The sequence below is a fragment of the Carassius gibelio genome, chromosome A25 (genome assembly GCF_023724105.1).
Source record: "Carassius gibelio isolate Cgi1373 ecotype wild population from Czech Republic chromosome A25, carGib1.2-hapl.c, whole genome shotgun sequence".
NCBI lineage: Eukaryota > Metazoa > Chordata > Actinopteri > Cypriniformes > Cyprinidae > Carassius > Carassius gibelio.
In genome coordinates, this window is record NC_068395.1 from 7,254,372 (window position 1) to 7,275,581 (window position 21,210).

At 35.5% G+C, this 21,210-nt stretch overlaps 1 protein-coding gene across 9 annotated transcripts in view; it reads left to right on the forward strand.

Moving 5' to 3' along the window:
- The window catches only part of LOC127947215 (F-actin-monooxygenase mical2b), a 45,134-nt gene extending 24,765 nt beyond the window's left edge, over positions 1 to 20,369 (forward strand). For 3 of the 9 annotated variants that reach the window (XM_052544195.1, XM_052544196.1, XM_052544194.1), the window contains exons 14-30: positions 511 to 617; positions 709 to 774; positions 851 to 982; positions 7,060 to 7,246; positions 7,358 to 7,422; positions 8,290 to 8,368; positions 12,533 to 12,656; positions 12,923 to 12,999; positions 13,527 to 13,595; positions 14,326 to 14,435; positions 15,032 to 15,848; positions 16,277 to 16,347; positions 16,486 to 16,575; positions 16,790 to 16,883; positions 19,230 to 19,329; positions 19,413 to 19,486; positions 19,647 to 20,369. In XM_052544195.1, the coding sequence (XP_052400155.1) occupies positions 511 to 617; positions 709 to 774; positions 851 to 982; positions 7,060 to 7,246; positions 7,358 to 7,422; positions 8,290 to 8,368; positions 12,533 to 12,656; positions 12,923 to 12,999; positions 13,527 to 13,595; positions 14,326 to 14,435; positions 15,032 to 15,848; positions 16,277 to 16,347; positions 16,486 to 16,575; positions 16,790 to 16,883; positions 19,230 to 19,329; positions 19,413 to 19,486; positions 19,647 to 19,831 (2,447 nt within the window). In that variant the 3' untranslated portion in view covers positions 19,832 to 20,369. Of the gene's footprint in view, positions 1 to 510; positions 618 to 708; positions 775 to 850; positions 983 to 2,395; positions 2,513 to 2,710; positions 3,038 to 4,311; positions 4,797 to 5,565; positions 5,680 to 5,838; positions 5,932 to 6,574; positions 6,680 to 7,059; positions 7,247 to 7,357; positions 7,423 to 8,289; positions 8,369 to 9,643; positions 10,258 to 12,532; positions 12,657 to 12,922; positions 13,000 to 13,526; positions 13,596 to 14,325; positions 14,436 to 15,031; positions 15,849 to 16,276; positions 16,348 to 16,485; positions 16,576 to 16,789; positions 16,884 to 19,229; positions 19,330 to 19,412; positions 19,495 to 19,646 lie in introns of those variants that run through there. The other 6 variants (XM_052544190.1, XM_052544191.1, XM_052544192.1 and 3 more) reach the window with 5 other exon arrangements.
- The last annotated feature ends 841 nt before the right edge of the window (positions 20,370 to 21,210 follow it).

The following is a 21,210-nucleotide window of genomic DNA, read 5'->3' on the forward strand; positions in this document are numbered from 1 at the left end:
TTTCCCCGGTAACGGCTGTAAACAAGTTTTGATTTGGAAATGTGCAGTGCGTTATTCAACAAAGTCAAATAGTGAAAGCCTTTGGGGAAAATCTATTTGTGGCGGTCAGTGTTGATATTGTGGGGGGCCGCCACAAATAAATCAATGAATGGGAAACACTGGTAATGTAAATTGAAAAAAATTATTTTGTGTTATATTTATATTGCAGTTTTAATGCTGCTAAGATTATTAGAACTAAAAACAGTTTATATAATAGTTAATTATGGATGTTAAATTATGAATTTTATAATTCACAATTTGTATATTATATACTTCATATATTACATTCAAATTAATACTACTATTATTATTATTTTATTATATTATATTAATATATTATTATATCATTATTATTTTTTTTTTTAAATATATATTTAATGTTTAATTTATAATATAAAGAATTATTGAATTTCCTGTTCATTTGCACACCAGAGTATGATTCAAAATAATAGTTTTGTGTTATGTATGCAGGTGTGCCCAAAGAAACTGGTGCAAATAATGAAGACTATTCATCAAAGACCACAAACTCTCTTTACAACTCGATAAATCAAGCACTGCCTCGGAAGAGAATCCCAAAGGTAGCATTTTTGTCCTATTTATTCAACTAATATAAACTGAGCCAACAGCTAAACCTATTAATGTAAAACACTACCACTTCTGTATCCCAAGGTTGATAAAATGCTGGAAGACTATGACAACAAAAAGAGGAAGAAGGCCAGGAGTCATCTGGAGGAGGTATGTTAACCTCTTTTTTCTACACATCCACTGTTTAGTGCATTGCTTTCTCTAATCGATCCATTTCTTTCCTCAGCTAATGCCCAATCAGAGTGCTCCCCCTGTAGGTGAGAAAGAGGAACAGAAGGAAAATAAGGTGCGCTCCATGGCGACTCAACTGCTGGCCAGGTTTGAGGAGAATGCACCAAGCTGTGGAGTGCGCAAACAGGTACGGCTCCACTCTTTTTTTTTTTTTTTTTTTTAAAGCAGCTAGTGTCCATCAGGAGACATTACTACATCGATGATCCTTACAATCCCCTAAAGCCTTAGCTGCTGAAAAGATAAAAGGATGTACATTGAGCCTCTTTGTGTTTTGTAATTGGTGTTTTTAGTATTTCAGAAACATAGTCTGTAAACTGCTCATGTGGTACTGATACTCTGGAGTCAGTAGAACGAGCAGCAGGGATCTCTGATCTAATCCAGATCCTGAACCGTGTCTGTAATCCTGAATCAATACCAGTCTTTGTGCAGCGAAAGTAAATCCTCTGCTTCATCAGATGCAGAATATTTCCATTTGGATGCATGACAGTGCATTTCAAAACATGATTTTTGTTTGTCAAAGAAGAAAGTGTAAGATTAATGCTGTGACTGTGAGTGTGAAATTTATTTTTGGTGGTTTGTTGGTAGAAATAGGTTGACTTTGTTAACAATGGTTATTGCATTAAGTATAACAAATTAACTACAATTTTCCTTTACCGCATTAATCTAGATTAATGTTATTTCTCAGTATACAATTTTTATTATTATATAATTCAGGTATAAATTACCATATATGAATTTATTATGAGTTTACATGAATAACGGTTGTATATTTATAGATTACAAAAACTTTCATAATAATCAATTAATAAATTAAACATATGAACAATAGTTTAATTATAAAGTATATTAAAATGTAGTTTATTAAATGTTATCGAGTTAAACTTTATTGTAAAGTATTACCAGTGACTAATTGGTAACACTTAAAATGACAAATGTTTTGCTAGCCATTTTTAGAAAACTAAGATAGCTAACTAAGCCTAAACTAACCACATGAACCAGTCAATAAAAACAAATAACATTTCTATTGTTCTGGGCACAAATTTTATGTAGGTTTGAAACAGATCTAGATCTTCAGGAAGTATGTCTAGTATTATTTACAGAAAAAAGTTGAAATCAGAAGAATGAGTCTTTATTTGTAATCCCTCAATGCAGTGTAATTGTGAATTTTTATTTATTTATTTTCACAGTCCTCCTGCTGGGTTTTTTTTCTGCAAGCTTTCCTTTTTGAGATTAGCAGTGGTCTTTAAATGGTCTGGCTGCTCAGTTATAGGCTTAAAGGATGTAGGTCACTCGTGGAGTGTTAATACTCTATAACTGAATACGAATGGTTAATGAAGTACTGTCGAGTTGTTGATTATAAGCCAGTGTGTGCTTTTAAGCATTTAATGCTTTTCCATACAGTTGTTCTGCTCTTACATTTACTTTACTTTTTTCTGTGGCTTTTCTAGCTTTCCTCTGATTTTCTCTTTCTTTCCGTCCTGATTCTTTCTGCATTTTCTTTTTCTTTCTATCTCCCCGGGTGCAATGTTACCGAAACTAGTCTGAATCGGAGACTGACAAACCCGTAACTCTGGACATGACAGAAAACCCACGTTTTGCCAAACCTAAGAGCCAGCCCGCACCCCTTCCTCCCCCACCTCCCAAACCAAAACGGCAGGTACGCTCCGTAGTATGTTCTAGATCTGTCATTACACATCACCCACAATCTCATGCAGTGTATTGATTCCAGCATATGTGTCCACTACTAACGTGACAGTCAAGTTTGAATTTAGACACTTTCTTTTTAAGACTATTTAAGGCTATTTTATAGACTTAAGATTATTTATTAAAAAAATGAAGTAAAATTTTCTTTCAGCCTTCTACATATCTTAGACTGCTGGAATCTCACACGAGGAATGAGACCCATCATTCTGACCACCGTTTACAAATCCTGTCCAGTCACGGCCACAAAGAAATCCAGTCCAACCACAAAAACACTGGCATTCACCATAGTCCCCAGCTAACTGAAATTCCCTCAAGTTATCAAAGCAGTGAGTCCCGTCCCAGATCTCCTCATATTCCCTTCAAAGTGCTTCAGTTGGATTCACTGACGGCAGACCCCTCAGATTCAGTCCCATCCTTCACACCAGCCCTGAGCGCCATGTTTCAGTGCCAACCGAAGCTGGAAGAGGAAGTCAGTCAGGTGAATGTGTGATGCATCAATCAAACTCATTGCATTTCTAAAATAGGGCAATCTTAAACACCTCAGCAACAGCATAGTAACCAAGAATAACATTCTCAGCATAAGTTTTGCATGCACTCTAAATAATTGCTTCTAATGTTTTCTGGACAATACATAAAATTAATTTTAAAGAAGTCATGAACTGCCATTTTTATTCATTTGCACTGTTCGCTATGGCAGACTTATCAAGATAAAAAAAAAAAAAACCTCATGATTCACAAGTAATGTGCTATTTTCTGTCCTGTTTCGAGCCCCCTCATCAGAAAGCTCTGTTTGAATAGGCGCGGAGGATTTTAAACTCGAAAGTAAACGATTGCTTCAGCAGATTGGCTTCAATATAAGATGTTTTTTTTCCTGAAAATTGCAGGATTTTTTTTTATAGTACAATGACCTCATATGTCAAAAGATCAAGGGAATTTAGATTTCTTATTTCATGGCCCTTTAAAATAAAATATTTGATTATTACTCCAACAATAATTACTTTTTTGCATAATTTTTAGGTTAAAATTCAAATTATATTAATATTAATGCTGTCATTTCTCTTTTTTTTAACTACTCTGGACAGAACAGACTCTGTATCTTTTGAGCATGCATGCCAAGCATGAATATTTGACATTGATTATTGTAAACTTCCCGTAAACTTATTGTAAAGGCCCCGATATTCTTAAAGCAAAATCGAAGAATGAACTAATGGGATGTCATTTCAAACAAAAGCCTGCCAAAACTAAATTTTTGTGTGTGTATGTGTTCGTTTTGGAAGTTCGAAACATCTTGCCAAAGCAAACATTCCAGAAATAATTAGCTCTGGCTGCAAAACACCTTTATACTACCATTGGTCCATGACAACTCCATCATAGAAGGCGGAGCCTCAGCACACACCTACTTTCACGTGACTTCACGTGAGTACTTATTTGCAGAGCTCATGCAAACATACCCATGTTGCTGTGAGCAGATGCTTTTAATACATTTTTGTGTATTTTGTTACTGAGAGGAAAACGCGCAGCTGGTTTTTACATATTCAAATAAACGTTGCATTCATCAGAGTGATGTTTGATGACCGTATACCACTGCTCACGTATTTCAAACTTCGTTTTACCCGAAAAAGAAGAATGAAAAAGAACTTTCTTCTGAGTATATTGGGGCCTTTACTACTACAGACAGTCATGGTTTTATTTCCTTTAGCTCTTGTGATGCTTTCTGTCTCTTTTGGCTTTTGAATATTGAATACTTTGCAGAGAAAAGTGCAGGCTGAAATTACTAGACCGTTCAACAAAAAGAGCATTAAAGAGCGAGCTCAGCAACTGAGCTGCTTGTTCACTGGCAGACCACTTCATCCTCAGGTGAAAAGCAAAGACTTGTTTTTGGATTGCATTCATAATACTAGAGCATCATGGTACTGCCCTGCCTGCTGTGTGCTCACAAAACTTCAGCAGCTGGTTTACTGTGTTTTCACAAGCTCTGTGTGGTGTGTTTTGGTTTTTGGTCAGAAAATAACCTCAATATCTACAACATTTTATCTTAGACGGTTTTTGCAAAGTTTGTTTGTCCTTACTTGACCTCACAGGGGATTTTCCCTTGAAAGGACTTCAGAGGAACAATGACTTAAATATGCTAACATTGGTGACCTCTGTCTTTATTCAGAGGGACCTTTTCTTTTTCATCCTGACTTGTATAATTTAATGCATCAACCGAGGCAGAAGAAATGCAGAACAGTTTGTTTGTTTGTTCATTTCAGCAGAACTAACCAGGAACGCATAAAATAAGTCACATTGTGGTTTGCCACTTTGCTGAATGTAGTCCTCTGTTCTCTCTTTCTGTTATTCATTCTCTCTCTTTTTCATTCTCTCTTATAGTGAGACTGAGATCCTCATGGTGTTTGACCAATATGATTATTGTAATTATTCATAACTGATTTTTTAATTTATTATTCTATTAGAATATTATAAAATATTATTAAAACACAAATATTATTATAATTGTATTATATTTCATAGTACTGATTTAATTTATATTTATCACTATTTAATTTAAAACTGTATTAATATTTCAATATTAGCCACACTAATAGCAATAACAAATAATAACCAAAATAACTATTATATTTGTAGTAATAGTATTTTATTTCTTTATAATAAAATATTCCTTATTTTATTTATTAATTACATTATTATTGAATATAAAACATTAATATTTTAATATCAACTACACTAAATAATATTGTTTTAATATTTATTATTGTTAGCAGAAGTATTTTATTTATTATAACGATAAATATTTAAAATAATGCTATTTCAGTATTAGCTATAATAATAATAATAATAATAATCTATTTATTATTAATAGTATTGTATTATTATTATTACTGATTCATGTCTGTCCTTCCCTTCTGTCATCTTACAGTGTTTAGTTTCTGAATAATCTTCAGACTGTGATTTTCTTTTCTTTTTTTGTTTCTTTTGTTCCACATTATCTTTGCTCTCCTGACGCAGGCAGATAAAGGCTCTTCTGCTGTTTCTTCTAAAGCTTTCTCAGTTCACGCTATCCCAGAATGCTCTACTCTCTCCTGTCATCTGTCTCCTATTCCTTCAGTCCAGTACAAGCAGGTAAAACATTGTGATTATACTAATAATAGTAATTAGAGGAGCTGTACTGTTTCAGACTACATAAATACAGACTGTGGTTTGAGTCACATTTCAGAATTAAAAAAAAATGTATGTCTCAATCTGTAAGTAATGTTGAAAGGCATTTTCCATTGGTTTTAGTGCAGTGAAGATTCAGAAACACAGCTGAACCATGTTAAGCACACAGATCACTCTGAAATCAGACGTGTAGAGTGCCTTGACGCCTCCAGACAGGTATTCAAGCAGCTACTGTATGCTGTGACCATGCATTTATGAATAAAAATGAAGCAAAAACAATAAACTGACCTTAACCTTGCATGTCATAAACTATGTTGGGTGTTTTGCCATTCATAAAGCAGTTAAGACTTCTTTCATATTTGGTACAATAAAAAAAAACATTGATTTCTAACTAGAACCAGTGTAAAAACTGTCAGACATATTTTGCTTGATAGATTATAAAATGAGCACGTCATTCCTTTGAAGGAACATCACATTTGCTACACATGAAAGAGCTCAGTTGTCATTTTTATTTAATAGTTTGTTGAGAGATCACAACACTTTTTAAGATATGTTGCTTTTTCAAGTCCCTGAAACATAAAGAAATGAGATGGGCGGTAAAACTTATTATATTCCTTGTAAATATTCTGTAGTTAGCGGAAATCTTTTAAATAGGGCTATAGAAATAGTTTCTTATTGAAAAAAACTTTTAATGTGAGAGAACCTTAAAGAAAAAGAATACAAATAAATCCTGTAAAAATGTATTTAAAAAGGGTCCCCTGTCTTACTCTTTCACATCTGTATTATTCTCCACTATGGTTTCAATCTCTTCCACATTTCTTCTTTTTTCTATTCTCCTTTCTTCACTGCTGATTGTCAGAGAACTGTGGGAAAGGTTTCCTCTGCTATTGGTGTTAAAGCAGCTACACTGGCCATCTTATATGAGACCGATCACAGACCTAACAACCCTTTTACCCTCTCGCTGGTAAGCACCTTGAGTCCTGGAACAAGATGATGTTTAAAAGAGATGGCTATTTCTTCAGGCTACAGAAGTTTTTCATTTTTCCCAACAAAGATGTAGTCCGTGTTATGATCTTGGGTGGTGATATATTTCTATCTTGCTAATCAAAGCACAAGCTTTTAGCCTTTTTTTTTTTTTCAGGACAATGCTCGTTTCTTTGGCTTAAGCATTGATTCATTGGTTTATTGAACTTAAATATTGTGCCCTGTTCATCTTGTGTGATTGCACAGTGGGACACTGACCCGCTAACTTAAACTTGTGATATTTTACTGTGGTTCCTAGCAGGTTTTGCCCTAATTTTCTTACTAAAACAGCTGATCAGTTTTGATTTCCCTCTGTTTCAGACCAGCATGCGGAAGGAGTTTCCTCAGGGTCTGGGCGGCAGTGACATCTGTCACTTCTGTGAGAAGCGCGTGTACATCATGGAGCGGCTCAGTGCGGAGGGATGCTTCTTCCACAGAGAGTGTTTCCGCTGTAACATCTGTGGTTGCACATTGCGTCTGGGTGGTCATGCTTTCGACTCCAACCAAGGTTTGTCAGAGTGACATTGTGTTTAGAATGCCAAATGTACTTATTAGACCATTAAATGTAGTATGTAGTATTGAATGGAAAAAATTATTTACTTGCATCCTTTTCTTGCAGGCGCTTTTTACTGCAAGCTGCACTTTTCTCAGCACAAAATCAGCAGTAGGCATCGAAGAGGAAAGGTAATACATTTTATTATACCAACCTATAAACCAGACAATTATACAGTTTAGAATTCGTTACACAAAAACATTTGACTTCAGAATGCTGCAACGGACCAGTACTAATTGATTTAATAAAATCTCATTTGTAAATTATTCTCATTTACATCTGATGCACAATTTATTTTGAATTTAATCGTAATTTAATTACAATGCATACAGAACTGTTGACAATGTGAGCACATTATTAATATTATTATAATCTTCATTGTAAAAGCTATTTTTTATTATTTATAATAGTATAATTATTAGTTAACAGTAATATAAGTATTAGTTATAGGTGTTGTTGTTGTGTTTTTAATTATTATGGTTATTAATAATCAGTATAATCTAGATTTTAACTTTTCAGAATAAATTGTATTATTTAGTCATGTATTAATATTAGAATGTATTAATATAACTAATAATAGTGATCATTAACTTAATTAAAGCTATTTTTAGATTTATAATAGTATATAATTAGTTATTAGTAATACAATTATTAGTTATAGATGTTGTTTTATTATATTATTATTCATAATAATAATAATCAAGATAAATAATACAAGTGATAACATTAATAATAGTAATATTCATTAATATTAATTAATAATTTAGATAATCTAGATCGTTTAATAATTATTAGTCATTTATTATATTATTATATATAATTATTTTTAGTAATATAATTATTTATTATTATTATTATATCAATAATATATACAGTATATCTGTGTATGGTCAATCTACTTGCAATACCCTATGCACATTTGATATATACATTAGAAGCAACTTTTAGTGTGTTGTAAATGTCCGTTTTATTTATGTGATCATTATTATGTCCCACAGATCAATGGAGTTGGCAGACCCTCGTCCAGCGCTAGTTCTGATTACACGGCCACAGACGGCCTCCGCGGCCTGTCCTCAGGTACCCTGACTTCCCTATTTAGGAAAAGTCTTCACTGGCCACTGCCCGTGGGCCGCGCACTGTTCGGTACGCCCCGCCAGCTTGCATGCTGGATGTATAAGGCGGCCCGGGCCGTAGCACTACACATCAGAGAGCGCCAGGAGGACTATGTATTCCTTTATGAGCTCCTAAGTCTGGGTGTGCCCTTCATGTACGTGCTGCATGAGATGACGGGCCAGATGAGCCGAGAGGCCATCGCTCCCTCCCCAGTGAGCATGATGGAGTCAGTCGAGCCGTACCGGGGGCTCCAGCTGTATTAAAGGGTCCTCGGTACTGCTAGATTGACAAGGGATGGGGTCTTTTAAACTCTGTCCCTTACACTGAAATGCTTAGTTTATTGCTTAAAGGTTATTTCTTGGTACTTCTAACAGTGTTATGTGATTTGTATGAGAAGCTGAATTTTAGACTTCTTAAAGAAACAGTTCAGCCAAAATAACAAATCACTTACTCAGCCTCGCTTCATTCCAAACCTGTATCACTGACTTTTTTCGGTTATATTTTGCAGATGGAAGGAAGTCATAGAGGTTTATGAGAGTAAATGATGAAATTATCATTATTTTGGGTGAACCGTCTCTTTAAGACGCAGCTATGGCCCTTCGGGGTTTAAGAAATATTCAGTGTTCGTCAATATTCTTCTGATTGAAAATGTAAGACCCAAAGCTGATAAACTAAGAGCACTTTACTGAGAAGGGTTGTGCTGCCTGAAGCTGCCGGCTGGCGTGAATGCAGCGTTAAGGAATGGCCAAAAGTTATTGAAATGCATTTTGACAACTTTATTTAGAAAATATGATAGGCTTCTTTTTTTATTATTGAAATGTTCAGTAATTTTGTAGTTCACTGCCTTTTGGGGTATCTAGATATAGCTTATAACCAAAATTGTGTTTTTTTTTTTTGTGATGTAATGCAATTAGTCTTTATTGGTGAAATGCATCATATTCTGCATTGATTTCTAATGTAAAAGTGATGGAAACGTCCTTTGGGATCACCATGAATAGTGTACCTCCAATTGTTTAATCAGTCAGTGTCCAAACATTCTACTAAATGTGTGGTGTAAAGCTTTAAAAATGGTCTGTTTGGGGTTTTTTTCTTGCACTGTTTTATCAGTGTTTAAGTGTACTGAACATGCATAATTATAGTTCTGGAAAATCCACCCTTGACTTTAGTGCAATTTCTCTCTCAATTTCCTTTTTTCTTTTCATTTTCATTCTTCCCATCCTTCTCTACATTCATACATAGTCTGTTTCAAGTTTCCAATGCTCCAACCCTTGATTGGCTGAACCGTGAGAGCAGGAACTCGATTGGCCTGCATGGGTCAGGTGATCTGGTTGTTCGCTTTGCACTGCATATCCCTCGACTATAATATTAACCCCATTATTGTGAATGCATGCAGCATGGGTCTAATGTATGAATATTTCTTATGAGACATCACAAACATCATCATAGTCCTTTACCGACAGACAGCATTGCGTTTGTTTGTTCCCAGAGCTAACACACTAACAGAAGTGCACTTGTACGCTTGACTATCACAGCATGCTATTTGAATGCACCCGTTTTTCTAGTACACGGTGTCCCGTAAAGTAACCTCCCTTCTTGTTTTCTCCATGTTTGTCCTCTCTGTTGCAGAGGCTGCTTTACTATCCCAATCCCATGTAAGAGCACTCTCTTGTTCCTTTTCCTAAAACAAACTGAAGTCATCTAATAAGAAGACTTAGTTTTTGCCCAATTTTTAAAGGATTGTTTTTCGCTTACTATATTTCTTTGTATATTTCACAATGAAAGACTGTCTCTCTTAAATTATATTATATTTAAAGCCTGTACGCATAAAATAAATTCATTTTTAAATCTAAAAATTTGTTTCTGCTTTTTGTTTTGTCAGTCGATTCACTGAGCTTCCTGTGTAACCCCCAGCAAAGAAGCATTTGTATTCATTAATGCAATGATGAAACATTCTATACAAATATTTACTACCAAGCTGATAATATGAAATGCAACACAACTAACAATTTTCATTATAGGCTTAAAAAAATAATTCTGTGCCGATACATCACACCCAAAATATACAAAGTAACCCTCTCCCTTTTTTGTGTTTTCACTTTTCACACTATTTAACTTCACATCCCACGTTTGAAAAGCATTGGAACTACAACAAACCATTTTTTTATTACAATTTTTAGTGCATACATCAGACCCATTTTAAATTATGTCTGAATTCTTGTATAGTCTGACTGAACTTGGTTCTTTTGGGTCTTTTCTATCCTGTCCTTTTATCTGCTTTTTTGAAGGTGACTGTACTGCCTCCTAATTTGAACTCAAATAATACAGAATAATCATTAAACAAAAAGTCTGTGCAAATTTTTAACCATCATGTTCTGTTAAAATTACATATATAGATAAAAAAAATCTATAAATTATTTTAGAATTTTCCTTACTATAAGAGGGCTCGCAAAATTTCCAAATCCCTAGTAGCGCTTCGGGCAGGCACTCTTCAGATTTTGGTAGCCCAAAATAAATTTAACTAGTCCACATAAAAAGACAATTTTTTTAATACAATGTTAATCAAATTTAATTTTTAAAACACAAATATCAAGGAACGAATTTAATTACACAGGGTATCTGCAGACTTTTTAAAAACAATTTAAGGTTGTTTATGAAAAAAATAAAATATTGTATGAGCGGGGTAAAGCAATATTTATGGTAACACATTAAACCATAAAATGGCATGATTTTCAGTTCAGATACAAGTTTTCACAAAACAAGATGTCTTATTAAATGATAGACATCACATGTCAGTCTTTACACCATTTTTAAGAACAGACATGAGTCAACTCATATTAGTCAATTCTAATATCAATTTAAAACATAAATATATATCTTACTGTCTAAATTGTTTAGACTTTTAGAAGACACATTAACTTCTACATTTACAACTGCGTGTTTGCTTGGTAAAGATACGAGTCTCTTTTCCCATTGATCCAAACAAAGACAGCAGATGGGCTTATTGAGAATGCAAATCCATTCTCTGCCAGCAGGAGGCGCTTTCGGCAGAAATACAGCGGTTTCCCCAGTAACGGCTGTAAACAAAGCAGCAAGTGCTACTTTATCAGGTATTACAGGTAAGATTATAGGAAAATCCCTTCAAAACTTTTCGGAAGACAGTCTGTTCCCACCAGAGATGCATTCATATTAAAAACCCCGCGCCACGTTTTGTACCATGTATTTAAGATGACTGTCAGGCAGGGCGCTGATACATTTCGGTAGCCCGACTGGAAGACACAACAGCGCGGTCGAGCTAACAGCGATTTTGCGAGCCCTTCTGTAAACAATGTTAAATATATTTCTTTATCAAGGCCTTGCGGTCTTAAACAACACTAACAGAACACAAGGGTTAATTTTAGTTTTTTTATATCCATGGGTAATTTAATTAATTCAACTGGCTAATTTTGAAAAAACTAAATATAAAGATGAAACATTTTGCAAATACTTTTTTTGTGTTTTGTGCAAGATTTACAGGGTCAAAAATGAATGAAAAAGCTCTCATCAACGCATTTGAAGATCTCTTGCTATGTCTTCACCTCATTTGACACCTAAAAAGTATTGCAGTATTGACTGCTGTATTCATTTTACACGTGAATGACTGTCATAGAGTGTGCTAGAGGGAAAGAGCTAAATAGTGAGGGATGGAGACTATTGAAAAGCACGAATCAAAACAGACATTCATATGGGGAGTGTCTCAAGGTTCTAATATCTGCTTAACATGAATTAAAAGCTGAGAAATTAGTTCATATTTAGCCATGTGTTCAGATAAATCATCTTATGAAAGTCAGTGACCTTATACTGTCATTTAAACAGGAATTCAGCTCTTACAAACCATTTTATTAAATTGATGAACTAAAGACTGCCATGTAACATTTACAAGTTATTAATTAGTTTCGCTTCGGGATATGTGGAATAATACTAATAAAGTAAATTAATAAACAAAACAATTTATTATTAGTAGTAATAGCAGTAGTTGTTGTGCTGGGGTTATACAGACATTGAGGTACAGTATGTAACCATTTCTGAACATGGGAGCAGGGTCTGGTTTCTAAATTGAGTTTGTCATATGTGTGTGCGTGGACCCCGCAGGAGCCGAATCAGACTCCGTTCTCAGAACTCAGGATGACCCGAAGGGTTTGTCGAACCCCAGCGCTCCGGCTGAGGGTGCAGAGGTGCAGGACCTCTCAGACGCCACGGAGGTCATAAACGTGAGGTTTGTCCACAATATACACTTAACTATGAAACTTACTTGTGTCCTCATTTTAGACTCAAAGTGTTTTGAAAATGAGAGATACTGTGTTCATTAATTATATGTTGTCTAGAGGGAATTTATTTTTCATTATTAATAAACGAATAATAATTGTATTATTTTATTTTATTATTACCGTTTTATTATAAATATTCTTCTTATTATTAAACCACTAATAATATATGTGAAAGCTTTTATCTGAAGTCTTTTATCTGCATATTTTGGTGTAGTGAAGTCAAAGATTCATCTAAAAAGCCCGATCCTGCAGATTCTGCACCTGCGTGTCCCGATTCTCCACTGCAGAAAGGTCAGTCGAAACTTTTTAGCCTTTTTTCAGTTTTACTATGTCACAGGATCCATTATTATTGTCTCTTACAGTCACCCCCAAAAGATTTCAAGTCACATATAAAAGGGCAGTTCATTTCATTCATACATTAAGGATGGTTGAAGTGTCCAAAAATGACACTTTTTCACTAGTAAATAGTTGAACAGACTGATATGTGGAAGTTATGTTCATCTTTGGGTCTCCAGCTTGGATTCTAGTCAGTTTTTTTTAATGAAGTTAAGGAGTGGCATTCAAAGCCAGACTTTCACATTGACTGTATATTATTTTTGGCCCGTGGACGTGTCTTTCAGCGGGCTGAACATTTTGTTCAGTCACAACATGAAGCTTGTTAGACAGCAGCTGTTGGATTTGTTTGCCTAGCTGGTCTTTTTTTTTTTTTTTTTTTTTTTAAGGTGAAAATATATAACTTTGCATTATGTGTGTTGAAATGAATGCTCTTAAATGATCAGTCACTTTAAGTGCTCAGTTTGATTTCCTCTTTTCATCAGTGAAACGCTCTACATCCAAAGGGGAGATTACCAACAAAAACAACCTCTGGAGGAAGAAAATCCGATACAGTAAGTATCGTTCAAGTATCCCATGAAAAAAAAAAAAACAACACAATATGAAAATCTTCAAAGACACTGCCATAGTGTTTTTCCTTCCCCTCAAGCTTGTGTTGTCGGCCACAATCTTAAATTCTAAATCGAGTTTCATGCACAAGTTATTTTTTCTACTCAAGATTGATAAAGAGCTCAAAATAAATAATGAGTCTCTCCGTGTCTCGCCTGAACATGCTGCGTGATTCAGCCTTGCTTATTGCAGTGCCTGTGATGTCAGTTGCCATACATAACTAATCTAAATTCATTTGTTAATCCTGTCTGGATTAATATCAAGCGTCATACATGATCTATTTATAAAGGCTAATGCAGCTTTTGGTCGCCGGAGCACATGTGCTTCATTTTTAGAGATCAGTTTCTTGGTATTTAGTACTGGAAGCAAAACTCTAAAGCGACTTTTCTGAAGGCTGCACTATCGAAATGGTTGATATGACTTTATATATGTTAAAATTCAGAGGCAGACTAGTGACTAGGTTTTTTTTTTGGGTGCTGGTCATTTCCACCTACTTCACCAGAGGGCGCTGCTATTCAGTTTCACAGCTATTGTTTGAGAGCGTTTAAAAGCAGTTAGTACAGGCAAACATTTCTGTCTTTACAGCAAATTTTAATTGTTTTGACTACAGTTTTTTAATTCATTAGATCTGTGATCACTTATCAAAGCCCTTTGTGGCATGCTTTCCTCACTCAGCTCTGCCCCTCATCCTGATGAAGAAATTTCACCGTGGAAAACCAGACGATAGAACTGAAGTCCTCGCAGAGGAAGACGGAGACTCGGACTTTGAGGAGATCCATGAATCTGTAAACTGACTTACATTCACTTTTTTGTTTATTATTCTGTCTCATCATTGTCTAACCCCAAATGATCATTTATTTCATCCAGCTGTTCTACAACTGCTACTTAGAAGATTTCTTGGTCTAAATGATCAAAATAGAGTTTAATTAGTTCATTTTTTATAGTCTGTTCACAGTTCTTCATTTGTTTTATCCATGAGCTGTTAATGATTGTCTCTGCATCCCACTGTTCATACTATCCAACTTTTATAAACATCTGCTCATCCATTAACTTTTAAATGCATCATCATCCAAAAATATGAGCAGAGTTCTCTGCATAAACACCAAAGTGCTGCTACTTTTCTCGCCAAGTTAAATGAACTAAATGTGGAGATGTTAATTGTGACAAGATGATTGAAAGGCTAGTATTCAGTGGCCAGGTGCGTGTAACTGCAACAGAGCAGTCAGTTAAACATGCAGTTGTATTATGTTAATAGCATATCCCAAAGCTTGACTACTCTTTTATTACACACTGAAAAGTGTGTACTTTTTCTTCTCCAAAAGAGAACACGCATAGTATAAGCAGTCAAATTGGGACACAGCATGTGTCTTTTCTCACACAGATCTTCTCAACAAAGGCTGCAACATCCACCACAGAGTCTGACTGCCCCCTAATGGAGGACAAGAGGTCGACACCCATGCAAGAGTTCCCCAAAATCCCTCTTTATCGCACACGTTTCCTTCCTGAATCCCCAAAACCCAGCACTTCCTCTCCAGATCCAGTCGTCATGGCCGTTCCCTCAGAAGCGAATTCCCTCAGCCCCAAGAAGAAGCTTGTGCTGTCTTTATCTGAAAAGGAGAGGCTGCTCGACTGGGACTTGGTCGCTCCTGAAAAGCCCTCAAATTCTGAGGGAGAACAAATTGACAGAACCTCAGCGAATCCTTCAAATGATCAACCAGAACCAGCAGCTCCACCAAAACCAAGCCATCCCCAACCTGAACCCACTCCTCCACTCTTTGGCTTCCAACAGTGGGCCAGCAGTCTCCGGAAGTCCTTATCCTCCAGAAAAGGGAACAACCCTGTGGTCCTCAGGGGAAACCGACCTTTGAAAGCCAGGCCGTTGTCTGAGGGGTCCTTCAACCTCAGCGGCTTGTTTAGCAGCAGCATTCGGAGGAACCAGGATGGGGAACATGGCAACACGTTTCCCGATGGCAGTCAATCCAGAGTGAAGACAGGAAGTGAGCTCACCACGTTACTGGAGCAGGTGGCTCTCGGCTCCAAAACCCACAAGGGCACAAAAGATGATATGGCCTCCTTACCACCCAGAAAACTCAATTTCTTCTCCTCTCTGCGCATTAAGAGGAACGAAGGAGCAGATCAGACCAAAGGAGACAACCAGAAGGACATCTTGACCATTCTTTCCAGGTTCAGAAGCAAAGGTAATTGCAGATTAAAGTGAACTTTAACATTTAACTGGTTTTAGTATCAGTAATTGGGCCATTTTTAAAATTTTAATAAATTTTAATTGTTTTTAAATCTTTCTCAAGCAATATGGGGTTTGTTTGTTTATTAACTGTATTTTAAACTGCGTGTACGCTGTGTGTGTGTGTGTGTGTGTGTGTGTGTGTGTGTGTGTGTGTGTGTGTGTTCTCTAGTGTGTGCGCACACTTGGATGGGTTAAATGGAGAGCACTAATTTTGAGTATTGGTCACCATATCTGGCCACACTTCACTTTTACTAAATCCCATTTGTTTTTAAATGGCCATTGCCTTTATTTCAGTATTTGCTGATAAATCCTTTAATAATAAACAATTTACTATTTCAACGATACTTTTTTTCAACGAATGTTGTGGGTTTGTGTCCACAGCTTCTGCTCAGCAACAACAACAAGAGTCCAACTCATCTAGTGAAGAGGAACAGAATTCAGACTCACAAAGGGTAAACTCTCCTCTACTTCTCTTAAAGAAACACTACTAATGCTATTCCAACAATCTGCGGGAAATCTTCTGCATATTTCAAACACGCAGTTCAAGTTTGAATCAGCGCTTTTTTTATATATAATTGTTTCCTGTATAGACCTTCGGTGACATCTCACTGAAGAAAAAAGAGAAAAGAGCCATCCAACAAACCAAGAGAGATCAGCTGAAAATACTTCACAGGGCTCAGGTATGCCACACACTGACACACACGAGTCATAGAATGATATGGGTTTTAAATAAATGTAATTAATAAATATTGAGCTAGAGTAATATTCCATATTCAGAGAAAAAAAACCATTTATTTATGAACTACTGTCAAGTCGATCTGTTTGAGAAACATACATCTGAATCATATATATTCCAGTTACTGTAAACTGTTGTATATCTGATGTGACTGGCAGGTAATCCAGAGACAGCTGGAGGAAGTTGAAGAGAAGCAGAGAGCTCTGGAGGAGAAAGGTGTAGCTCTGGAGAAGATGCTCAGAGGAGAAACTGGTATGGTAAATTCTAACACTCACACACGTTATTACATCTGAAAAATATTATTTAAGTGCCTCATTATCAGTCCCATTGTCATAACATGCCCCATCCACTCACTCTGTGATGCTGATATAATTATTTAAAGGGGAAGTCGTGGCCTAATGGTTAGAGGGTTGGACTCTCAATCGAAGGGTTGTGGGTTCTAGTCTCGGGCCGGACGGAATTGTGGGTGGGGGGAGTGCATGTACAGTTCTCTCTCCACCTTCAATACCACGACTTAGGTGCCCTTGAGCAAGGCATCGAACCCCCAACTGCTCCCCGGGCGCCGCAGCATAAATGGCTGTCCACTGCTCCGGGTGTGTGCTCACAGTGTGTGTGTGTGTGTGTGTGTTCACTGCTCTGTGTGTGTGCATTTCGGATGGGTTAAATGCAGAGCACAAATTCTGAGTATGGGTCACCATACTTGGCTGAATGTCACTTCACTTTCACTTTCACTATATGAATGAAGTGCACTATGTCATTGCCGTATCAAGTGTGCAAACCTGAGAATTATTTTGCCATCGGGAGCGAGATTTTCCAACCTTATTTCCACCTACTTGTTCTTAAAATAATAATTATATTATTATATACATTATTGGTTTTGTTTTACCCTGTTTATTTCATGTCACACAGGATGTCACAGGGAGTGACTTGTTAGGGTGTCTCTATGTACTTCCTGTTATTCTTCTCAGATTATTTGATAATGACAAACTAAGACTTATAATAATATATTTTAATACTTTTAATACTTAAAAAATGTATAATTAAAAAAATATATATTAAAAAAATGTTTAATGTTGTTTTTTTTTCATTTTGTTATTTTTTAAATATTTAAGTATTTAATTACTTATATTACTAATACTAGGTTGGTATGTCTTATTTGTTTATGTAGCATGTATTTTTTATTTTGTATTTTAATATTGCTATTTTTTTATTATGTATTGTAAATGTATTATGATATCTACATAATTTATAAAAATAATTGTGTATGTATTGTATTTATTTTAGTAAATTCATTTTTTTATTTAAAATTATTATAGTTATTTATTATTTTTTGTTATTTATTGTATGTTTTATTGTAAACAGTACAATGTATTGTGATCGTCCGTAGAAAGATTTTGAACCACTTCATGACATGAACACTACATCAGGACTAACCCCTGAATCCATATGGCACGTACACAAAGACAACCTGCAAATAAGCTGCTGCCTTGACTTTTTTTAGACCTTTTTAGAGGGGGGAAATTTGAGATTCAAATAACAGGGATTTGCATTCGAAATAAATGGTCATTTAGAGTCAAAATGATGCTGAGAGACTGCAGAGGTAATGGGTTGTGTAAATACAGAGAGAAAGGGAAAAGTGCCTCAGAAATGAGCTGAAAATGTGATGTTTCATTATTTTGGTGAATGTTGATCTACATGGGGATTATTAAAGGCAACAAGTCGTTCTTATGAAAAAAGCCAAATCACAGCAGCCTTTTAACATACTGCATAATGAGTTTATAATCATATTTTGAAAGCTCTCAGAATTAGACAGGCATTGTTATGTATTAAGAAACTAAATGGAAATACTAGGAAATGAAGAGATGGAACTTTGCTCCTAGATTTATAGACGGACGCTACCATAATATTAATGCATAAAGCAAGGAAATGCATTGCTTTAAGTGTCATGTGACATCTTATTCCTGGCTTGTTTCGTCATAGTACCTCTCTCTCTTTCACAATACCATAAGGATGCAGGCGGTATAGAAGACGTCCCTTTTGTGACGTGGACAGCAAGGATACAGTCTGCCTTCTATCAACAGACTTCACTGAGGGCAGCAGAATGCTTTTAATAAATGCATGGGGGTGAATCTTTTGTGACGGTGCTCTTTGACCTGCTAGAATCCATTGTTTGGCATGTTTACGTGTCTTTGTGTGGATAATTGTATTAAGATGAGGGACTGCGGGGTGCACTTTTTTGTGTTGAATATGTTCTTTGTTAACTGACATTTGCTGCCTCCAAATGGATAGAGAGTTGGAGTATGTAGGAGACAATGCTCTGAAACTATCAATGTGGAGACTCGAAAACTGTGGAGCCTATTAGCTAAATAATATTATTTGGCTTCTGTTTTAAAGTATTCAATTTAGATTTTATTTTTTATTAATCACAAATGACTGCAAAAGTCATTTAATAGTTTATGTCTATCCATAGAATCCGAAGCTTGGGACTCAAATCTCACACTGTCAGTCATAAGTTTAGGAACTAAACTAAACTGAATCATGTTAGTCGTGTTATAGATTTCAGTGTTCAGTGAATTTAGTCTTATGTTGTGCTCACAGGCGATGATTCTACAGATGAGACCACGCTACTGCAAACCTGGTTCAGTCTGGTCCTGGAGAAGAACAAACTGTTGCGATACGAGTCTGAACTCATGATCTTGTAAGTACTGTGGCCCCTATGTTTTTTTGTTTTTTTTTTAATCAAGGTTTTTATACATTTCTTACACATGCTTTTGTCTCTAGTGCTCAAGAACTGGAGTTGGAGGACACTCAAAGCAGGCTACAGCAAGACCTTAGACGGCGAATGGCCACTGAAGGTGTCATTGTAATACTTGATTCTGGTGTTATACTTATCATACAACATATGTGATGTTATTCAAAGTGATTACATTTTATGACGTGCTGAAAATGTTATGTGGGCGATACTTTACCTTGTTATTGACAATAGGCCTCTCTTTGTATTCCCTCCATTTCTAGACTGTGAGAAGAGTGCGAGTGAGCTGACGGAGGAGCAGAGCCTGCTGGTGGAGATCATGAAGGTGGTGGAGAAAAGAGACAAACTGGTGAGTCTGCTGGAAGAGCAGCGGCTGAAGGAGAAAGCGGAGGACAGAGATCTGGAGAGCATGATCCTCTCCAGAGGCTATCAGTTCCACTGGACCTGAACTTCTCACGCTGGATGAAGATCTGCTGGACTGACCTACAAGAAGAGATACTTTAGACTGAGAAACCCTTATTTGAAGATCAGCTTTTCGATCTTGAACAAACTGTAACACGCTTGTTTAATCAAACCCGACTGAATGCTGCCTGGTGTGTTCTTGAAAAGAAATAAACCAAAAACCAAACACGTGCCTCTTTAATAACAGAAAATGATGAATGTTAGATTTCAAAACACGGGTTGCACAGCCACAGAGTTGAGAGGATGGACTGCAAATGTTATTCACACTGGTTCAATGGTATTTATATAGTTAAAGCTATTTTTTGTGGACTTGTTTGATTTATTTTCCTGTTTTGTTAAAATGTTCTTAATAAATGTTTGCTCCGTTCTTTAGTAGATGTTCCAATAGAGGCCAAAGTTTAATGGCAGTGATAAAGCATGTCTGTTGAGTGTTTGTCTTTTAGGCTTGCAATGAACAGGATATCTTATGTGACCTAAAGTTGCAGCGATTTCTAAAGTAAAACCAAATATAATTGTTTCAAGAATCAAGAAGTGCTTTTATTTTATTTTTTATTTTTGTCTGTCTGTTGCCTTATGTAATTTATTTAATAAATGTAAAAACAATGAGTCGACTCTTCTAAATATCTAAAAAAAATAAAATAAAAATAAGATTCAATATTTCTGTAAATGTACATGTAAATAATTTTGGAATAATGTTATAAGTTCTTTAATATTTGATAAAAATGTATGTTTATTTAAATATAATAAGAATATTGTATTGCTTTTTTATTTACATATGAATTTTATTGTAAATGCTTAGTTTTTATGTATTTAGATATAAAATTGTAACATTTGAAAATTATTAGAATATTACATTTCAAAACTTTTTGATGTAAAATATTAACCTGTATTAATAAGCTCATTTATGAAAATCGGGTAAAGTCATTTTATTATTTATTCATTTATTTGTATGCATTGTTTACATTCGGCACTTCATAGCGCAAGTCAATTATGATAAAATTGGACTCATCAGGGTTTGTATGATTCCCAGAGTGCACTTCTGCAATGATTGCACAGCATCCATCAGCACTAGCAAGACCGAGTTAGAGGAAAAAGCAGCTGAGCCTTCTGATACTCTGACTGTCTATTTCTCTGTCTCTTATTCACCCACAAACAGGATACAGGAGAAGTGTGATCTGGATGGGTGATTGAAGAGGCAGTGCATTTTATCTTTATTGCTTTTGTTCCACATTTGGAAATATAAATTAAAAGGCTGCAGGATGACCACCACTACTTAAAGTGTTGGGGAAATTATTATACAGTCATCATCACCTTCATGTCATTCCAGACCCATATACAAGTTTTTTTTTTTTTGTATTTTTTTTT